Raw genomic sequence first — 16,902 nt, 5'->3', positions numbered from 1 at the left:
AGCTCTTCGGCCGCCTCCCATCGGCCTTGATTCCAGTACGTCGACGCTAGGTCGGCTATACTGTGTAGCGTGTCTGGATGGTCGGCTCCGAGCTTCTTCTTACGAGTCTCCATCACTTGTACCTGCAGCTCTTCGGCCTCCTTCCATCGGCCTTGATTCCTGTACGTCGACGCCAGGTAGGCCATGCTGGTCAGCGTTGAATGATGCTCTGGGCCCAGCTCCTTCTCTTCTATCTCGAGGGCCTGGGAATAAGCGACCTCTGCCTCACTCCATCGTCCGTCGGCGTCGAGGCACGTTCCATATCTCCGTTGGAGATCTGTCCGCTTCTTCGAATCCTTCTGAAGGAGGCCAGACTGTAGTATAAAGCGCACGTGCGGCAGGTATGCCCTCCATTTGCTCCTGTTGGTGTGGGTGTTGTCGGGAAAAACTTCCTCTAGTCGTACGACTGCTTTGTCTTTCCACTGGACCAGTTGATCGTTCTCTTGAAGCCAGTTTCGAGTAGCTATATGTACTAACCGATGAAGATCGACAGTAAGATCTGTTGGACGTTTACTAATAAATGAATAGGCGTGAAGCGTCCCGATAGCGTCTATCTCCTTCTTGCGAGATGGGCCAGGTGGAAAAAAACTCTGCGGGATATCTTTTGGCTCAATACATGCCATTAAAGATAAGTAGTCTGCTGCCAAAGAATCGTGCTGCTGAATTCGCTCGAACGATATCAGCCATGTTGTGGCCACTGGGTTCTTGATATTGCGGTATCTGCCGTCATCTTCAAAGTCTTCGCTCAGAAGTTCAATTATAGACGTATCCTGCTCATCAAGTAAGGAAAGATAGTCGGTAATCGAGGTGTCGTTCGCATTAATATACGCTGCCGCCTGAACAATGGCGAGCGGCAGGTAAGTCAGCTGTGTGACTAAGGCTTCAGTATCTGTTTGGCAGGCCGCTACATCGTGTCCGATCAAGCATTTCTGTAATAGCTCCGAAGCCACCTCTGCGTTCATTTCTTGGACTTTTACCAAATTCTGAGACGCCAGCTTGGTAGCAACCTTCCTATCTCGCGTAGTAAAGAGGATGCTTCCTTGCCTGCTCTTTGGAAGGTAGTCGAGGAGACGGATAGATTGTCTCTCGGCTGGTTTCCCCATCCACATATCCATGTCGTCGGCGTTGTCAAACACCACCAGCCACTGGCCCGCGCCTTCGTTGCTGAGGTAGTTCTGAACTAGACGTCTTACGTCCGCTCCTTGCTTGTCTCTTCCAGGTATATCCAACTCTTCGGCGACTGCCGAGAACGCCTGAAGAAGGGTTTCGGGATCGGTAGCGGGAATCCAAATTACTGAGCAGTCACTCTGTTTCTCCATGGTCCGATAGACAGTCTCGATCGCTAATTGCGTCTTCCCTACGCCTCCAAGTCCTGTAATTGCGATCTTTACGGTTTGGCCATGTTGGAAAAGTAGCTTTTCAATTCTAGAAAGCTCGGATTCGCGACCGGTGAAGCGAAGATTGCGCTCGAAGGGGATAGTACGTGATAGCTTTTCGTCTAAACAATGGAGCACATTAGCAAATGGAGGTGCAAAATAGATAGCAAAGACTTACATGACCGCGATTTATGCTTAGAGTCCTTGATCTCTCGTCGCAGCCTTCTCATTGCATTCTCTTTGCCTTCGCTATATATAAGTGGCAAGAAAACATCGAAAATTCCAAGGAGACAGTATGCCATGTCCTCCTCCTCGGTCGTTTTCCGCTTCTCTATCCATCGAAACTTCTCCTCGACGCTGAAACCATGGAGTGGACGGCCCTGGAGTGCCTCTAGAGCGATTCCTGTTTTCTCGCAGATATGCCGTTCGAGTGACTTTCTATCACCTAGTCGGACGTGATCTCGGGAGTAGAATTCAACTATTTTCGGCGCGAGAAGCTCTTGGAGTGTCCATCCTCGTTCGAACCATCGGCTATTGCGCATAGAAGACTCCCACTCGATATGAGTAGCCTGCCCATCCTGCGTGCGTACAGAAACGTCTGAGAGATAGACGTAGCATCGCGTCGCATTCTGGTACCAGCGAAACATAGAGTTGATTGCCTTCGTAAGTTCGTGGGTATCCGACTTATCGATGCAGCATGTGTCCACCCAGAAATAGGATAGACTGTCGGACTTGGCTTGGTCTCCGCAGAATACCAGCTTCTGGTATCCAGCCTTATTCTTCCCAGTACCGTCCACGACGTCCTTGAATGTGACTTCATCGCTGTCGCTTCCCCATGTATGAGAAAGTATGGCGTAAGGAGGGGTCGTGGTTCCAAAGGTCTCCAGGATGAACCCGCCGTTGCCGTTGAGCTTTAAGAGGCGCATCGTTGGCCGCAGTAATCGTCAATATTAAGGAATCATGACGGCTGCTCTGGAATATTCGAACGACATATTAGCTGAATCGTAGACGCATTAAAAAGGACTGCGATGAACAATGTGACGAGGCGCAAGGCTGTGCAGGAGCTTTCGGAAACGCAAAGCCAAGCTGCACCAAGACCAGCTGATATCGAGAGAGCTGTGGTTTGGCGACGCAGATAATTTGCGACCCCTCTCCATCATCTCGTACATGTTTAACATCATTGGGGTTGGTTGGCATATAACGTCGATAAGTCGATGATCCACACGGCTGACTTCCGTTCAAGATCGTCTCAGCTGGAGGTCATCGAAAAGCATGGATGTGCGGCTGGTCGTTCAAATTCATGTCTCTATTAAGTTAACTGACCTTTTAGGTTGCCGCTCTAGTCCCATCTCCTGTAACGCTCGTCCCTTTGCACAGGGACACTCCGCATCACCCAAGAGTGTTGGTCTGCCAAGGCCATAGAGGATTAGAGAGTCTGCTTGACAGCGGCAACTTAGGACAAATACTCGTGTATTATTAATCCCTTGCCTATTCGGATCGCTAAAAGTGGAAGTTTGATCGACTGCAAGTACGTACCGACCTGCGTGGAAGAAATGTTTGAAATTGCTTTTAACACAACGTATACTTTGGACGAAGGCTTTCTAGCATTATGATCGGTTTTGATGACTTGGACTGATTCTTTTTATATCTTTTTTAAAGGAAAAGAAGATGATAGTGGCGTTAAAGCATGGAAATACTGTCGCGGTATCCAAGATGCACTTCGTGTACTCTGCGGAAATCAGCTAACTAGCAGCCAAGCTTTTGAATATGAACTTAAGATAGGCACAGTTCGGTGTGTTGGAAAATAGCTGAAGAGCGCAATTTACATAGGATTACGGAGTATAAGAATTGTAATATGTGTAGACTGTGGAGACTGAGTAGGTTTGAAGTCAAAGTACCTCAGATTCGTTCCAGCACGGCGGGTGTCCCATCACGCAGGGGGAAGTTACATGACTGTGCACAAGGCGATCAGCGCCCGAATTGCATCAGGTCCTCCTTAGTGTTCTAACTTCTAAGGTGCTACAGAACAGCTCTACTTTGTGCTGTACATTGGGTGAGGATAAATTGCCTCAGGAGTGCCATCGGAGGTGTGGCTGAAAATATGTGAAATGTCAAATGTGGCTCCGCTCCGAGCCCGGAGCGCCACAGCAGCGCCCAGGCAGCGACAGGCCACGGCAGCCCCTGCCAGTTGAGGCTTGGCGGGTGTGGCGATTTTGTTCTCCTGTGGTGTTCAGTCTTGTTAGCGGCGCGTTCCATCCGCAGCTACGACAAGCCATTGACTTTCATCTCATTGCGTCGATCTGGCCTCGACTTTCTCTTCCATTCGGAACTTTTGCACTGTCCACATGTCCTAATTCCTAATCCTTCACCCCGTTCTTCTGGCACGATGCCACTCATCGACAGTCCCCAGATCAAAGCCGCGAGCCTCCACAATCCGCTTCCGATCGGACTGCACGCTTATGTCTGGCCGTTCTTGATCATCTGGCCCGCGTTCTTTGCGCTGTGGCTCAACGAGGATTTCTATGACGAATATATTGAGGCTTCGGAATGGAGCTTTGTTTGGATAGGCTCCATCTTCTCGATCCAGGCCCTGGTTTGGCTGACCACCAAATGGGATGTTAACACCAAGGCCCTCTTCACCTCGACCTCCGCAAAGGATGTGCGGACTGCCGCCTTGATCAAGGTCATCCCGATAGCGAATGCTGGGTCGGCTGAGATATGTACTCTCAAGAGGGACAGTGTTGGTGGAAAGCAAAATTTATCCTTCATTTTCCAGAAACGTCGTTTCCTCTACCGTACCGAAACGGGCGACTTCGCTCCTCTGTCCTTCGCCGTCGATTCGGAGCCCAAACCACAACTACAGGTGTTCCAAGAATGTCAAGGGCTTCGCACCGAGGCGGATATCAGGAGATTGCAAGAGCATTATGGAGACAATACATTTGATATTCCGGTGCCAACGTTCACGGAGCTTTTCCAAGAACACGCCGTTGCGCCGTTCTTCGTCTTCCAAATCTTCTGCGTCGGACTCTGGATGCTTGACGAATACTGGTACTACTCGCTTTTCACCCTGTTCATGCTGGTGACATTCGAGAGCACGGTCGTCTGGCAGAGGCAACGTACCCTGAGTGAATTCCGGGGCATGAACATCAAACCCTACAATCTTTATGTGTACCGGAAAGGGAAATGGGCGGAAATCCAGAGCGACAAGCTGCTACCTGGGGACTTGGTCTCGGCGGGAAGGACAAAAGAAGACAGCGGGGTCGCCTGTGACATGATTCTGGTCGAAGGCACCGCCATTGTCAATGAAGCCATGTTGTCCGGGGAGAGCACGCCGATTCTGAAGGACTCCATCCAGCTTCGTCCGGGCAACGCTCGCGTAGAACCGGAGGGTTTGGACAAGAACTCATTTCTTTACGGCGGAACAAAAGTACTCCAGGTCGCCCACGGAACTCAATCCGACGACGGCACGGAGGCGACTGAGAAGCCGAAATCCGGGGTTCCTCGCCCTCCAGACAATGGTGCAATGGCTGTTGTCGTCAAGACAGGTTTCGAGACCAACCAAGGCGCTCTTGTCCGTACGATGATCTTCTCTACCGAACGGGTGTCCGCGAACAACGTCGAAGCCCTGCTATTCATTCTCTTCCTCCTCATGTTTGCCCTTGCCGCTTCATGGTATGTCTGGAACGAGGGTGTTGTCAGGGACCGCAAGCGCACCAAGCTTCTACTCGATTGCGTTTTGATTATCACCAGCGTGGTCCCCCCAGAGCTGCCCATGGAACTGAGTTTGGCGGTCAACACCAGTCTTGCCGCTCTGAGCAAGTATGCGATCTTCTGCACCGAGCCGTTCCGCATCCCATTCGCTGGTCGTGTTGATGTCGCTTGCTTCGACAAGACCGGTACGCTTACTGGAGAGGACCTTGTCGTTGATGGAGTAGCTGGACTCGAATTAGGCAAGGCAGGAGTGAAGTGCGAATCGGACGGGGCGCAGACTCGACTTGTTCCAACGATCGATGCCGGACCTGAAACCACCCTTGTCCTTGCCACTGCGCATGCACTGGTGAAGCTCGACGATGGAGAGATGGCAGGTGAACCCATGGAACAGGCCACTCTCGCATCCCTTGGATGGTTATTGGGGAAGAACGACACGCTTTCCAGCAAAGTCAAGACCGCAGCGCATGGTTCGGGATATGCCACGCATGCAGACACGGCCCAGATCAAACGGCGATTCCAGTTCTCATCTGCTCTTAAGCGACAAAGCTCTGTCGCCACTGTGGTCACGACAAGTCGGAAGACGGGTAAGAGGGCGAAGTCGACATTTGCGGCTGTGAAGGGTGCCCCAGAAACGATTCGGGACATGCTGGTTGACATCCCTCCCAAGTATGAGGAGACCTTCAAGTACTTCACTCGAAACGGAGGCCGCGTGTTGGCGCTGGGATACAAATACCTGAGCCAGGATGGCGAGATCGGCCAGAGCCGGATCAACCACTTGAAGAGGGAAGAAGTAGAATGCGATCTGCATTTTGCGGGGTTCCTCGTCCTACAAACACCCCTAAAAGACGACGCGGTGAAGTCGATCCGAATGTTGAACGAAAGTAGCCACCGCTGCATCATGATTACCGGCGACAACCCCCTTACGGCAGTACATGTTGCGAAGCAAGTCGAGATCGTGGATCGCGACACCTTGATCCTCGACGCGCCAGAGCATGACAATAGCGGCAAATACCTGGTTTGGCGTAGTACCGACGATAAGGTCAACATCCCTGTCGATCCAACCCTGCCTCTTGACCCGGAGATCCTGAGGACCAAGGATCTCTGCGTGACGGGTTACGCGTTGGCGAAGCTCCAGGACCAGAAGGCATGGCCGCAAATCCTACGGCATACCTGGGTCTACGCCCGTGTTTCCCCCAAGCAGAAGGAAGACATTCTTCTGGGCCTCAAAGACCAAGGGTATACCACGCTGATGTGCGGTGACGGTACGAACGATGTCGGAGCTCTGAAGCAGGCGCACGTTGGCGTGGCGCTGCTGAACGGCACCAAACAGGATTTGGCGAAGATTGGCGATCACTTCCGGAACACCAAGATGAAGGAAATCTACGAGAAGCAGGTTACCCTCATGAAGCGCTTCAACCAACCTGCGCCGCCGGTCCCCGTCCTCATCGCGCACCTGTATCCTCCCGGCCCCTTGAATCCTCATTATGAGAAGGCCATCCTGCGAGAGGCCGCCAAAAAGGAAGGACAGGCGAACGGGGCCATTGCGGCGCCAGCCGATACTACTGTGGCCAGGAATTCAGACGAACCGGAGCAGCCCGCGACGCAAGCCAGCATGAAAAACATGGTCGATCAATGGCAAAAGACCATGATGGAAACCGAACTGGACGAGAACGAACCCCCGACCATCAAGCTTGGCGACGCGTCCTGTGCAGCCCCGTTCACGAGCAAGCTGTCGAACGTTATCGCCATTCCCAACATCATTCGACAAGGGCGATGCACATTGGTGGCTACGATTCAGATGTACAAGATCCTCGCGCTGAACTGTTTGATCAGCGCATACAGTCTAAGCGTGCTGTATCTGGATGGCATCAAGTTCGGGGATGGTCAGGTGACGATCAGCGGGATGATGATGAGCGTGTGTTTCCTGTCTATCTCGAGAGCGAAGGTAAGTCGACTGCGCCATGGTTGGTTTGGGCGTGAGTGCTAATTCATTTGCAGTCGGTCGACAAGCTCTCCAAAGAGCGGCCACAGAACAACATCTTCAACCCATATATCGTTGGCTCTGTCCTTGGGCAATTTGCGATCCATATCGTGACATTGATCTACATCTCGCAATATGTGCAGCGGACCGAACCGTAAGTCACTACGAAAGTTAGCATCCGTTCGGGCCATTTACTGACCGTCTCTGCAGAAAAGACCTGGATATCGACCTTGAGGGCGAATTCGAGCCGTCCCTCCTCAACAGCGCCATCTACCTCCTCCAGCTCATCCAGCAAATCTCCACCTTCGCCATCAACTACCAAGGCCGCCCCTTCCGCGAATCCATCCGCGAGAACCGTGGCATGTACTGGGGCATCATCCTCGTCGCCGCCGTCGCCTTCTCGTGCGCGACGGAGTTCATCCCGGAGATCAACGAGAAGCTGCGGCTGGTCCCGTTCACGAGCGAGTTCAAGCTCGTCATGACGACCACGATGGTGGTGGACTACGCGGGGTGCTGGATCATCGAGTTCGTGCTCAAGCGGCTGTTCAGCGACTATCGGCCGAAGGACATCGCGGTGCGGCGGGCGGATCAACTGGAGCGGGAGGAGCGGAGGAATCGGGAGGAGGAGGCGGAGGCGGAGCGGTTGAGGGAGGAGCGGGGAGCGAAATAAATAACGTGCCAGAGATAGATTTGCATTCCCGATCGATGGGGAGAAGGGTAGATTGTTACTGCTTAGACTATCTAAATTATCTGTATTACCACACGCTTGCACAGCAACTGTATTACATGGATTAAAACGAACTGTTGGAGAAGGAATGCTAGATGTGATTCTGTGAATGGTTCCAATCAACCGTAAGGATCGACCGTTGAGTTCTGCATCCAAGACACTCTCCGTGCACTTGATTCTTGGAGTCTCTGATATGAAGTATGTTCCCGTCTGTATGTATTACATGTACACTGTCCGATGTTGGTGAGCGCGGGATAAGATTCAGAAGGTGATACAGCGTGCCACAGGGTGGGGGCACCAGGAGCCTGCCAAGCACCATGGGACGAATCCAGGAAACAAGCGGGGCCAATGGTCGGGGGGTCCAGGGGGTCGGGCCCAAACAGACCCCCGCCCAACCCTGGGCCGAGCGAATGAGCCGCATTCAGGGAACCGCTGATTGGGCGGGTCGGCGCATGATGACGCCAATTCACCAACACGCGCCTGCAATCAGGCAAGCCCCCGGGCGGCCCTTGCCTCAATTTCCGCGACGGTAATTCGCTACCTCAGGCTGGACTGCTGGTGGGAGCGTGGGAATTGGGAGCGTGGGAATTGGGAGCGTGACGATGTCGGTTCACTTTCTTGGAGGTGAACAAACCTATTACGCACGAAACCTGTTTGACTTCCACTTCTTCACGTATACCCTCTGATTCCTGGTTGCTGGTTGCTGGTTGATCGGTGATGTAGCGATGCTTTTTGCGACCTTTCTTCTATGATTATTCCACTTCTTCCTTTAGTCGGTTCTTTATCTTCGTCTACTACACCTCTGACCTCATCCCCGTACTAGTCTTGCATTTCGGATCGACAGCACCCCTCCCTTGCCATTACCTCGCGTTTACATCCTTCTATTGTTGCTCTACGAGATTCGCTCTTCATGACAGCTCTGGAAGTATCGACTTAGCTGTACACCATCCGACCCATAGCAAGAGATATCCAGAGCCGCCCTCCTGAATCCCGCGTCCTCGCCATCCTCCTAGTATAGCTCCTCTCCCCGCCAACGGCTGCGCATCGGTATCTCACCCGACATGGCGGATACACCTGAAAGTACGTCCACCTCTTTGGCGAATCCCTTCACATCGGGCGGCGGTCAAGGTCAAGAGAAGGAGAACATTTCCTTTGCTGCGTTCGTCGCGTCGCTCGCCACCGCCCTTGTGGTCTTTTCCATCGAATTGCTGGCCTTTTTTATCCTCAAAGGGCGCTTCGCAAGAATCTAGTATGTATCTCTATAGGTGGTTATTCAGGAGATGATGCCTAACAATACACCAGTGCGCCGAGAACATTTCTCGTTCCGAAACGAGAACGAATAGCGGCAGCCCCATCGGGACTGATACGATGGATCATACCAGTCCTCAAAACCTCCAACTCGGAATTCATCCACAAATGCGGCCTCGACGCATATCTCTTCCTACGATATCTGCGGATGCTTCTGAAGATATTCCTTCCCCTCGCTCTAGTCATCCTCCCCATCCTTCTACCGCTCAACAGCATCGGTACCCACACCGAAAACACTTCTGGGATGGACCTCTTTGGCTGGCAGAATGTTGGCCGGACCGAATACAAACGATTCTGGGCCCACCTGTGCCTTGCCATTCTCGTCATTATTTACGTCTGTTACACCTTCTATGACGAGCTGCGGAAATATGTTCGGCTGCGCCAAGCGTATTTGACGTCCCCGCAGCATCGGTTACGGGCGTCGGCTACAACGGTTCTCGTCAGCAATATCCCTCACAAGTGGCTCACCGAGGATGCTCTGGGCGCCCTGTACGATGTGTTCCCAGGAGGCGTCCGTAACATCTGGATCAATCGGAACTTCGACGAACTATCGGAAAAGGTGGCCATGCGTGACAAGTATGCGAAGATCCTGGAGTCCGCCGAGACGGTCTTGATCCAGACTTGCGTGAAGAAGCACGCCAAAATAAAGGCAAAGGAGCTGAAGGCCGCCGGCGTGAAGAGGTCCCGATCGCAGAGGAAGCGCGATCGCGAGGCCGAAGATGCACAGGAACAACGAGCCGCGACTCATAGCGAGGGTATCAGTGCCGGAAACCCGCATCAGATCCCAGAATCCATCGAAGACGCCGTGCGGGACGGTATGCTGGATCCGGGCGAACAGAAGACGGAAAAAGAACGCAAACTGAAGGCTGTGCCGGTTATTGGCGAAGGGCTTAACGCCATTGGGCGTGGGTTTGAAACGGTCGGGCGTGGATTCGGCAAAGCGGGCGGTGTCGTCTTCGCAGGTCTAAAACGCGGGGGAAAAGGACCAACAAATGCTGAGGACAACCCCTATCGAGAATCCTATGACCTGGATGATGAGGGTTATTCCGTACGATATGCCTCGTCTGATCGCCCTTTGAGATCTCAGGATGGCTCGGATCCACATCGTGACGGCTTGGGACAAGATGGCGTTGATGAGCCGGAAAAGCAGGGCCGTCCGTCGGAAGCCACTGTGGTCGATCCGCATGCCGACGCCTCTGATTTTGGTACGCATGCAAGGGCACCGACAAGGACTAATCCGAGTTTGAACGAGAAGGATCTGCCCAAGACGACGATGAAGCGACGAGTCACGACATATCCAACGGCCTACGATGCTCTTTACGATCCCACCGATCACCCGGAGGTCGACATCGACGCCGCATGGAGGAAGTACCTGAAACCCAAAGACCGCGAGACGATGCGACTTCCCTTGTTCAACAAGACGTGGTGCCCGTCCATCCCTCTCCTGGGCAAGAAAGTCGATACCATCTACTACGCCCGCCGGCGACTGGCACAATTAAACGCCGAGATCGAAAAGGATCAGCAACACCCGGAGGACTTTCCCAAGATGAGTTCCGCTTTCATCCAGTTCAATCATCAAGTCGCCGCACATATGGCTTGTCAAGCGCTTAGCCACCACATCCCGAAACATATGGCTCCCCGCGTGGTCGAGATTGCTCCCAAAGATGTCATATGGGACAACCTGAGCGTGAAGTGGTGGGAGGGGATGATCCGAACCGGCATCGTCATCGTCTCGATTGTTGGGATTATCATCGCCTGGGCGTTGCCCATTTCCGTGACCGGTCTGTTGTCGCAAGTCAACTACCTCACCGAAACCTTCAAATTCCTGAATTGGATGAACGATCTGCCGAAAACCGTTATTTCCATCATCCAAGGTATCCTCCCGCCGCTGTTCTTGGCGATCCTCCTCGCGCTATTGCCCGTCATCCTTCGTCTACTCGCCCGCCTCCAAGGCATCCAGACCGGGATGCAGATCGAGCAGACGGTCCAGAACTATTACTTCGCATTCTTGTTTATCCAAGTCTTCCTGATCGTTTCTATCTCGTCCAGCATCGGTGCCACGGTCGAGGCCCTGATATCGAATCCGCTGTCGGTTCCGCAAACCCTAGCGAGCAACTTGCCGAAGTCGTCCAACTACTTCTTCTCCTACATGATCCTCCAAGCATTGACTGTCAGCGCTGGTGCGCTGATGCAAATCGGCGGGCTCATACAATTCTTTCTGCTTGCCCCGATCCTCGATTCCACCGCACGACAGAAATGGCAGAGGCAACTCCAGTTAACCAAGGTACCCTGGGGAACGTTCTTCCCCGTCTATACCAATCTTGCTGCCATTGGTGAGTTTCGCTTTCCAATCCCGACGCCGTATGGAACTAACTGATACAGGAATCATCTATTCCGTCATCTCTCCGCTCATTCTCGTGTTCAACATCATCACGTTCAGCCTGTTCTGGATTGTGTACCGCTACCAGACGTTGTACGTCTTCCGCTTCGAACTCGATACCGGCGGCCTACTTTTCCCTCGTGCGGTCAATCAGCTCTTCACCGGTGTCTACGTCATGGAACTGTGCCTCGTCGGTCTTTTCCTTCTTGCACAGACCCCAGATAATAATCCTGCTTGCCTTCCTCAGGCGATCATCATGGTCGTGTTCCTGGCCCTCACGATCCTCTACCAGTATCTCCTAAATGATGCGTTTGGGCCGTTATTCCGATATATACCGATCACCATGGAAGATGATGCGGTTCGACGTGATGAGGAGTTTGAGCGTGCCAACGGTCAGCGCTGGGAGCTGGATGTGGACGAAACCGTAGAGGACAACATCCAAGTCGTCTTGGAACAGCGTGAAAGGAATGAGGAGCAGGAAGATAAGGCTGCGGAAGCGATCGAGCTTGCTCAGATCGAGAAAAGAAAGTCGGGCCACACTCTCGACCCACTCGGTCGTCCCATTTCACTGTCTCCTGGTGAATATGACGGGCATGACGAGAAAGAGACGGGTGGCGTCAGCTCGCACCCCGACGGCCCGCGGAATACCACCTCTAAGCCTTTCAAACCCACCACCTGGGGATCGCACCCGACTCGCAAGTCTTGGGCCGATCGGTCCGACCCGCAAAACCGTCGACTCTCGCACCATGCCGAGACCGCCCAGATGCCGGCCTTCCTCGGCCGCCGCCCCCGCGGCCTCCGCCTCCCCACTCCCCCGAACCCCGACGAGCCCCCCTCCCGCCACGAACCCCCTTCCCGCCGCGGACCTGGCGGTTTCATCGAGGGCGCCATCGACGGCGCCATCGGCGGCACCAACAAAGCCCTCAAAACGGTCCTCGGCAACGACGGCGCCAGCGGACGGCCCCTCGGCACCGGCGCCATCGACATCGAAGCGCAAGGCCCCGACTCGGGCAAGAAGTCGCGCATCGACGCGATCGGCGACCTCATCTACGGCAACTACGACACGGCGTTAGAGGACATGACGCCGGAGGAGCGGGACAAGCTGGTGAACTACGCGTTCCGGCACAAGGCGCTGCGGGCGGTGCGGCCGTGCGTGTGGGTGCCGCGCGACGGGCTGGGGGTGGCGGACGACGAGATCCGGCGCACGCAGCGGCTGAGCCAGGAGTATATCTGGATCAGCAACGAGCGGGCGCGGGTGGACAAGGTGGGGAACGTGCGGTTTGGGGGGGCACCGCCAGATCAAAGCCCGGTGGATATGATTCAGTTGTAGATACCCTTGGAGCGTTACATCGCGACGTTATGAGACATGACTTTGAACGCCGTTCGATGCTGATGGTAATAGTTACATGCTAGGGAACGGTCGTGGATAATAGATCTTCATTACGCATGGCATGTACAGTATGAGCTAGCGATATACCAACGTGAATTCATCAATTAGCGGTCACCATCAGATGTTGAGATTGATTCCGAAAACAATGCGATCTTCATTCTTCCAATGTAGCTCTATGTATACCCTCCCGACACTCCTCCAGACACCTCACCAGCTCATGCAAAGACCCAACTCCTCCAACGCAAAAAACAATCCGGCGACGCTCTAGCAGACTTTTGGCCCACGAGCATCCAGCCCTCCACCAAGAAACGAAAACAAAACTAAACTAAACCACCCCCGCCCGTCGCGCCCCTCAGGTCTTATCCTCAATGTGTCCAACTGTGAGGGTTTCGCCCGGCTCACGGGGATGTTTAACTTTTCGACTTTTTAACTATTGATCGGGGTCTTTGCAAAGCGGCAGAGTTTCTAGGGAAGAGCTTTGGTGGCCATCGCGTTGTGGGGCGACTGCTGCGAGCCTCGCTCAGGGGATCCCACGCCTCTGCCTGGTTTTGGTCTCTGGAAGAGGGGGGGAATGGGAGAAGAGAAAGAGAAAGGAGTGTCGTGGTTGGTTCGGGTGTTATGGAATAGAGGCCGAGTACTCCGGGGTGGTGGTTGTGGTGCGTAGGCAACTCGAGGTTGGCCGTTGGATGTGAGTCTCGGATGACAACACAGTTCGCATCAAGCCTGGTATCGATGGACCCAGTCCATCGCCAAAAGGCGCGGTCCTACTCATACCGAGTCATCGCCAGCATCCCTCCAGGTCGACAACGTCAATCGCAGAGCGGAGATGATATTTCAGCAACGCAGCCCCTCACTTGCATGAACGAGGCCCGATCCCCCTTCCTTTCAGGGATCATCGTAATCCACACACCCATCAAACAACCCCATTACCACCCTCAGCATCGGCTCACACAAACTCCGCTCTTCCCCTAGCTGCCCTCCGAACACACGCACGCACTGCGCATCCACGACAGCCGATGCCGCCACCTCCGCACGCTGGCGGGGATGCTCGACAGTCTCGCGGTCATGCTCGACGCGGAGGCGCGCCTGCCAGGCGGCGTATTGCGCGTGCCAGTGGGTGGGGGGGCGGTGGGCGAAGGCAAAGGGGGAGAGCGGGGGAGAGGGGACGGGGTCGAAGGAGACGGAGTCGAGGGAGTCGAGGGAGGAGGAGCGGCTGGGGCGGCGGTTCCGGGGGCGACTGCGGGTGCGCTTGCGGTTGTGGCGGGAGCCCATTGTGACGGGTTGAGGGATATAAGGTGAAAGACGTGAGGCTAAGGCTTGAGAGAGGGTAGGAAATATGCGGAATGGTCTATTCGCACGGAGACATGATGACGGTGGGGAAATAGGTCATAGGAAATTGGGGGGGAATTTGGAAGGCTTTGAAACCTACAGAAAGGCTTTCTGAACCGATATCAAGAAAGCGGTGTTCATGGCCCTACTTATAACTTACATGGCGTCTTTTTACTCCGAGATAGGAGCCGAGTCAAAGGCGAAAAACCTTCTTGGTGGAGTTGGGCACAGTCACTGACCTGTTGGGCGAAGAAGGGTGAGTCACTGGCGGACGTGTGACTTGACGTTGGAGTTGCGTGACTTTTCCGTGACTGCCTCTCCACTTCTCCACCAATCGCCGGGCTGGAATCCATCTGAAAAACGAATCCGGATGACTGGAATTTGGAAGATTCCTGTGTCTTTTGAAACAATCTTGAGAAACTCGGGCCTTGTTGGGATCGAAAATATTCGGGATGCCGGCAGTGCATGACATAGCCTCGGATTTCGCGGAAATTCCGCCAGATGTTGTCGAAACTGCTATCGGATAGGTGGCTCTGATGCAATATCAAGATGCATAGCCACGCCATCCTGGCTTCGCCCGTGCGCCACTGCCTACAGAGTAGTGAGAGTACGAGGAACAATTGCGGTTTCTGGTGCAACGGATTTGTTTGCCAGGCTGCCTGCATGGTCCATTTTCTAGGAATCACTAACCTATCAAGGTAACAAAGATATCACGATCCTGGCTTAGAGGTGGGACATGAAAGTATGACACAAAAGGGCGTATCCCGCCAACATCGTCCGGTCCCAGTACAGTCGAAACAAAAGCATCCGGTCGTTCTGCCTAGCACATCATTATAGAATACAAGCATGCCACGACTCCTTCACATGCAACCCGCAGTCGCTGTCTCATGAAGATATTCCTTCTGTAATTCTGTTCCATCCCAAGTGCACTTGATAGGACATGGATACTGCTCCTACGCGCAATATCGACTCACTCCTATCTGCTGCCTAGACAGCTTTGGTGACAGGAAACCTTCGATGCTGGCCCGCATCCCTCTGTCTTGTGGGCGGCCTGCTGCCTCATTGTTCATCGACAGGGCTGTGACGGGCAAATTCGAGGCTCTGTTGATCAGGCGAGCCCTTCTCTGCAGGCGGAACCATCGCGAAGCGCTCCCTAGTCCCCATGAACGCAACGGATACGAGCGCTAGTTGCAGCGCAAGGATGGCGACCGTTGCACCGAATGCGAATCTCTAATGCACAGATGAGTCACAGTTCTAAAGAAAGGGGAGGGGTTCATCACGTACGCTCGCCGTACACAACGTGCCGAATCCCTCGTTCGTAAACGTCGCCGGCACAGACAGCTCCTTCGCGATCGCTGGGGTTTGCGACCAGCGACAGGTCCACGATTCGATGGTGTCTACGTCAGGGCTCTTCTGGTTCAGCACCTGGACGAATGCGATGGCAAACACGGACACGACGACGCTGGGGATCGCGGTGGCTGATGCGATGGCGAGGGAAAGTTTGGGTCGGCCGGCAACCTGGAACTGGTAACCTGTCAGTGATCCATGTGATACTACTGTCCAGGTTATACGTACTCTCGGAATCGCCAATGCGAGGAAGTAGACTAAGCCTAGCGCTAGCGACACCGATCCAGACGCAATCAGTGACTTGGTGCCGTTCAAATCGAAATGGTCGGTCCATATCGGTAGCCACCAAGGGTTGTTTTGAGCCTTCTGATCCTTATACTGCTGGAGCGTGTAGGCAGCCGAGCCAATGGTCGCCCCGGCGAGAAGGACCGTCAATGCGGAGATCGCTAGGAGTGTTATCCATAACAAGTTTGCCACGGCCATTTTGGGAAACAAGAGGTCGTAGAAGTTGACGATGCGAAGTTATTAAAGGATTTGGCTAATATGTCAATGGAATCGAAAGTGGCGATTTGTCCAGCTCACAGAACCGGTAGCACGCTCAAGATGATGAATAAAAAATTGGTCTTCAACTAGGAAGCCAAAACGAAGAGACAAACAAAACTCGCTAAAGACAAAACGGAAGCATCTCGAGGGGGTCCTAAGGTCTAATACTTCAATTGCCTCAGATTTTACCCGCCTGAGACACCCAGCCAACCCAACCCGTGGCGTGCGACGGCGCTTAGACGACCACCACAATGAAACTCTGATATGCAGCAGACGTGCAGATAACCTAGACGCCATGCTGAAAACAGCCATTGCAACATCGCCCGTCCGCGACAGCGCGCCGAACGAGCGCCCTACCCAGAGAGAGGTGAAGGTATTGTGTACGCCCCTGAGCGCTGAACCAACCCTCCGGCACGGGCAGCCCAACTAAAACGCTTGAACAGTGTGAAGATTCCCCTGATGGATTCCGATTGGCCGTGTCATGCAGTTGCGGTTTCCAAGCATTTAAGGTCGATCTCCTCGGGGCGTTTGTGAGATGGAATGTTGGAGGATTGATTCGCGGAGTGGGAAGTTAAGCGCTGAGGGGGCTTCTTAGAGCTCGCACTAGGCGCTTTGATAGGCGTGTTCGCGGCAGCCACGATTCCACGACCTGACGTCTAAACCCCATGGAATAGTTCAAAGATAGTATCGGAGCGAGGTGAAGGTTATTGAATATGTATATTTGGATAAGTAGGGGTGTGAAGTTGAACTTTAGCTGAGGTCATTCTAGTC

The 16,902-nt window shown here is 53.7% G+C and overlaps 6 protein-coding genes across 6 annotated transcripts; 2 read left to right on the top strand and 4 right to left on the bottom strand.

Annotated features, from left to right (window-relative positions):
* Positions 1-46: 46 nt before the first annotated feature.
* On the bottom strand, positions 47-2,341 carry P152DRAFT_450042 (HET-domain-containing protein; the record flags this gene model as incomplete). Its single annotated transcript, XM_033678150.1, has 3 exons — positions 47-55; positions 123-1,537; positions 1,594-2,341. 3 exons carry the CDS (start codon positions 2,339-2,341, stop codon positions 47-49), a joined length of 2,172 nt encoding a protein of 723 aa, XP_033533399.1.
* A 1,332-nt stretch (positions 2,342-3,673) lies between these two features.
* On the top strand, positions 3,674-7,916 carry P152DRAFT_459229 (uncharacterized protein). The gene is made up of 3 exons (XM_033679634.1): positions 3,674-7,071; positions 7,125-7,261; positions 7,318-7,916. Exons 1-3 carry the CDS (start codon positions 3,802-3,804, stop codon positions 7,775-7,777), a joined length of 3,867 nt encoding a protein of 1,288 aa, XP_033533398.1. The 5' UTR covers positions 3,674-3,801; the 3' UTR covers positions 7,778-7,916.
* A 979-nt stretch (positions 7,917-8,895) lies between these two features.
* P152DRAFT_507947 (DUF221-domain-containing protein) lies at positions 8,896-12,882 on the top strand (the record flags this gene model as incomplete). Its single annotated transcript, XM_033682563.1, has 3 exons — positions 8,896-9,083; positions 9,137-11,475; positions 11,525-12,882. The coding sequence occupies 3 exons, from the start codon at positions 8,896-8,898 to the stop codon at positions 12,850-12,852; spliced, it is 3,855 nt and encodes a 1,284-aa protein (XP_033533397.1). The 3' UTR covers positions 12,853-12,882.
* A 915-nt stretch (positions 12,883-13,797) lies between these two features.
* Positions 13,798-14,184, bottom strand: P152DRAFT_474486 (uncharacterized protein; the record flags this gene model as incomplete). Its single annotated transcript, XM_033681325.1, has 1 exon — positions 13,798-14,184. One exon carries the CDS (start codon positions 14,182-14,184, stop codon positions 13,798-13,800), a length of 387 nt encoding a protein of 128 aa, XP_033533396.1.
* A 103-nt stretch (positions 14,185-14,287) lies between these two features.
* Positions 14,288-15,200, bottom strand: P152DRAFT_50642 (uncharacterized protein). Its single transcript, XM_033682481.1, has one exon. It carries the CDS (start codon positions 14,904-14,906, stop codon positions 14,391-14,393), a length of 516 nt encoding a protein of 171 aa, XP_033533395.1. The 5' UTR covers positions 14,907-15,200; the 3' UTR covers positions 14,288-14,390.
* A 295-nt stretch (positions 15,201-15,495) lies between these two features.
* Positions 15,496-16,071, bottom strand: P152DRAFT_398484 (uncharacterized protein; the record flags this gene model as incomplete). Its single annotated transcript, XM_033676465.1, has 2 exons — positions 15,496-15,765; positions 15,817-16,071. 2 exons carry the CDS (start codon positions 16,069-16,071, stop codon positions 15,496-15,498), a joined length of 525 nt encoding a protein of 174 aa, XP_033533394.1.
* Positions 16,072-16,902: the final 831 nt, after the last annotated feature.

The sequence above is a fragment of the Eremomyces bilateralis genome (genome assembly GCF_010015585.1).
Source record: "Eremomyces bilateralis CBS 781.70 unplaced genomic scaffold P152scaffold_12, whole genome shotgun sequence".
Taxonomy (NCBI): Eukaryota; Fungi; Ascomycota; class Dothideomycetes; order Eremomycetales; family Eremomycetaceae; genus Eremomyces; species Eremomyces bilateralis.
The sequence above is the reverse complement of the archived record's forward strand: the minus strand, read 5'-3'. Positions and strand labels throughout refer to the sequence as shown.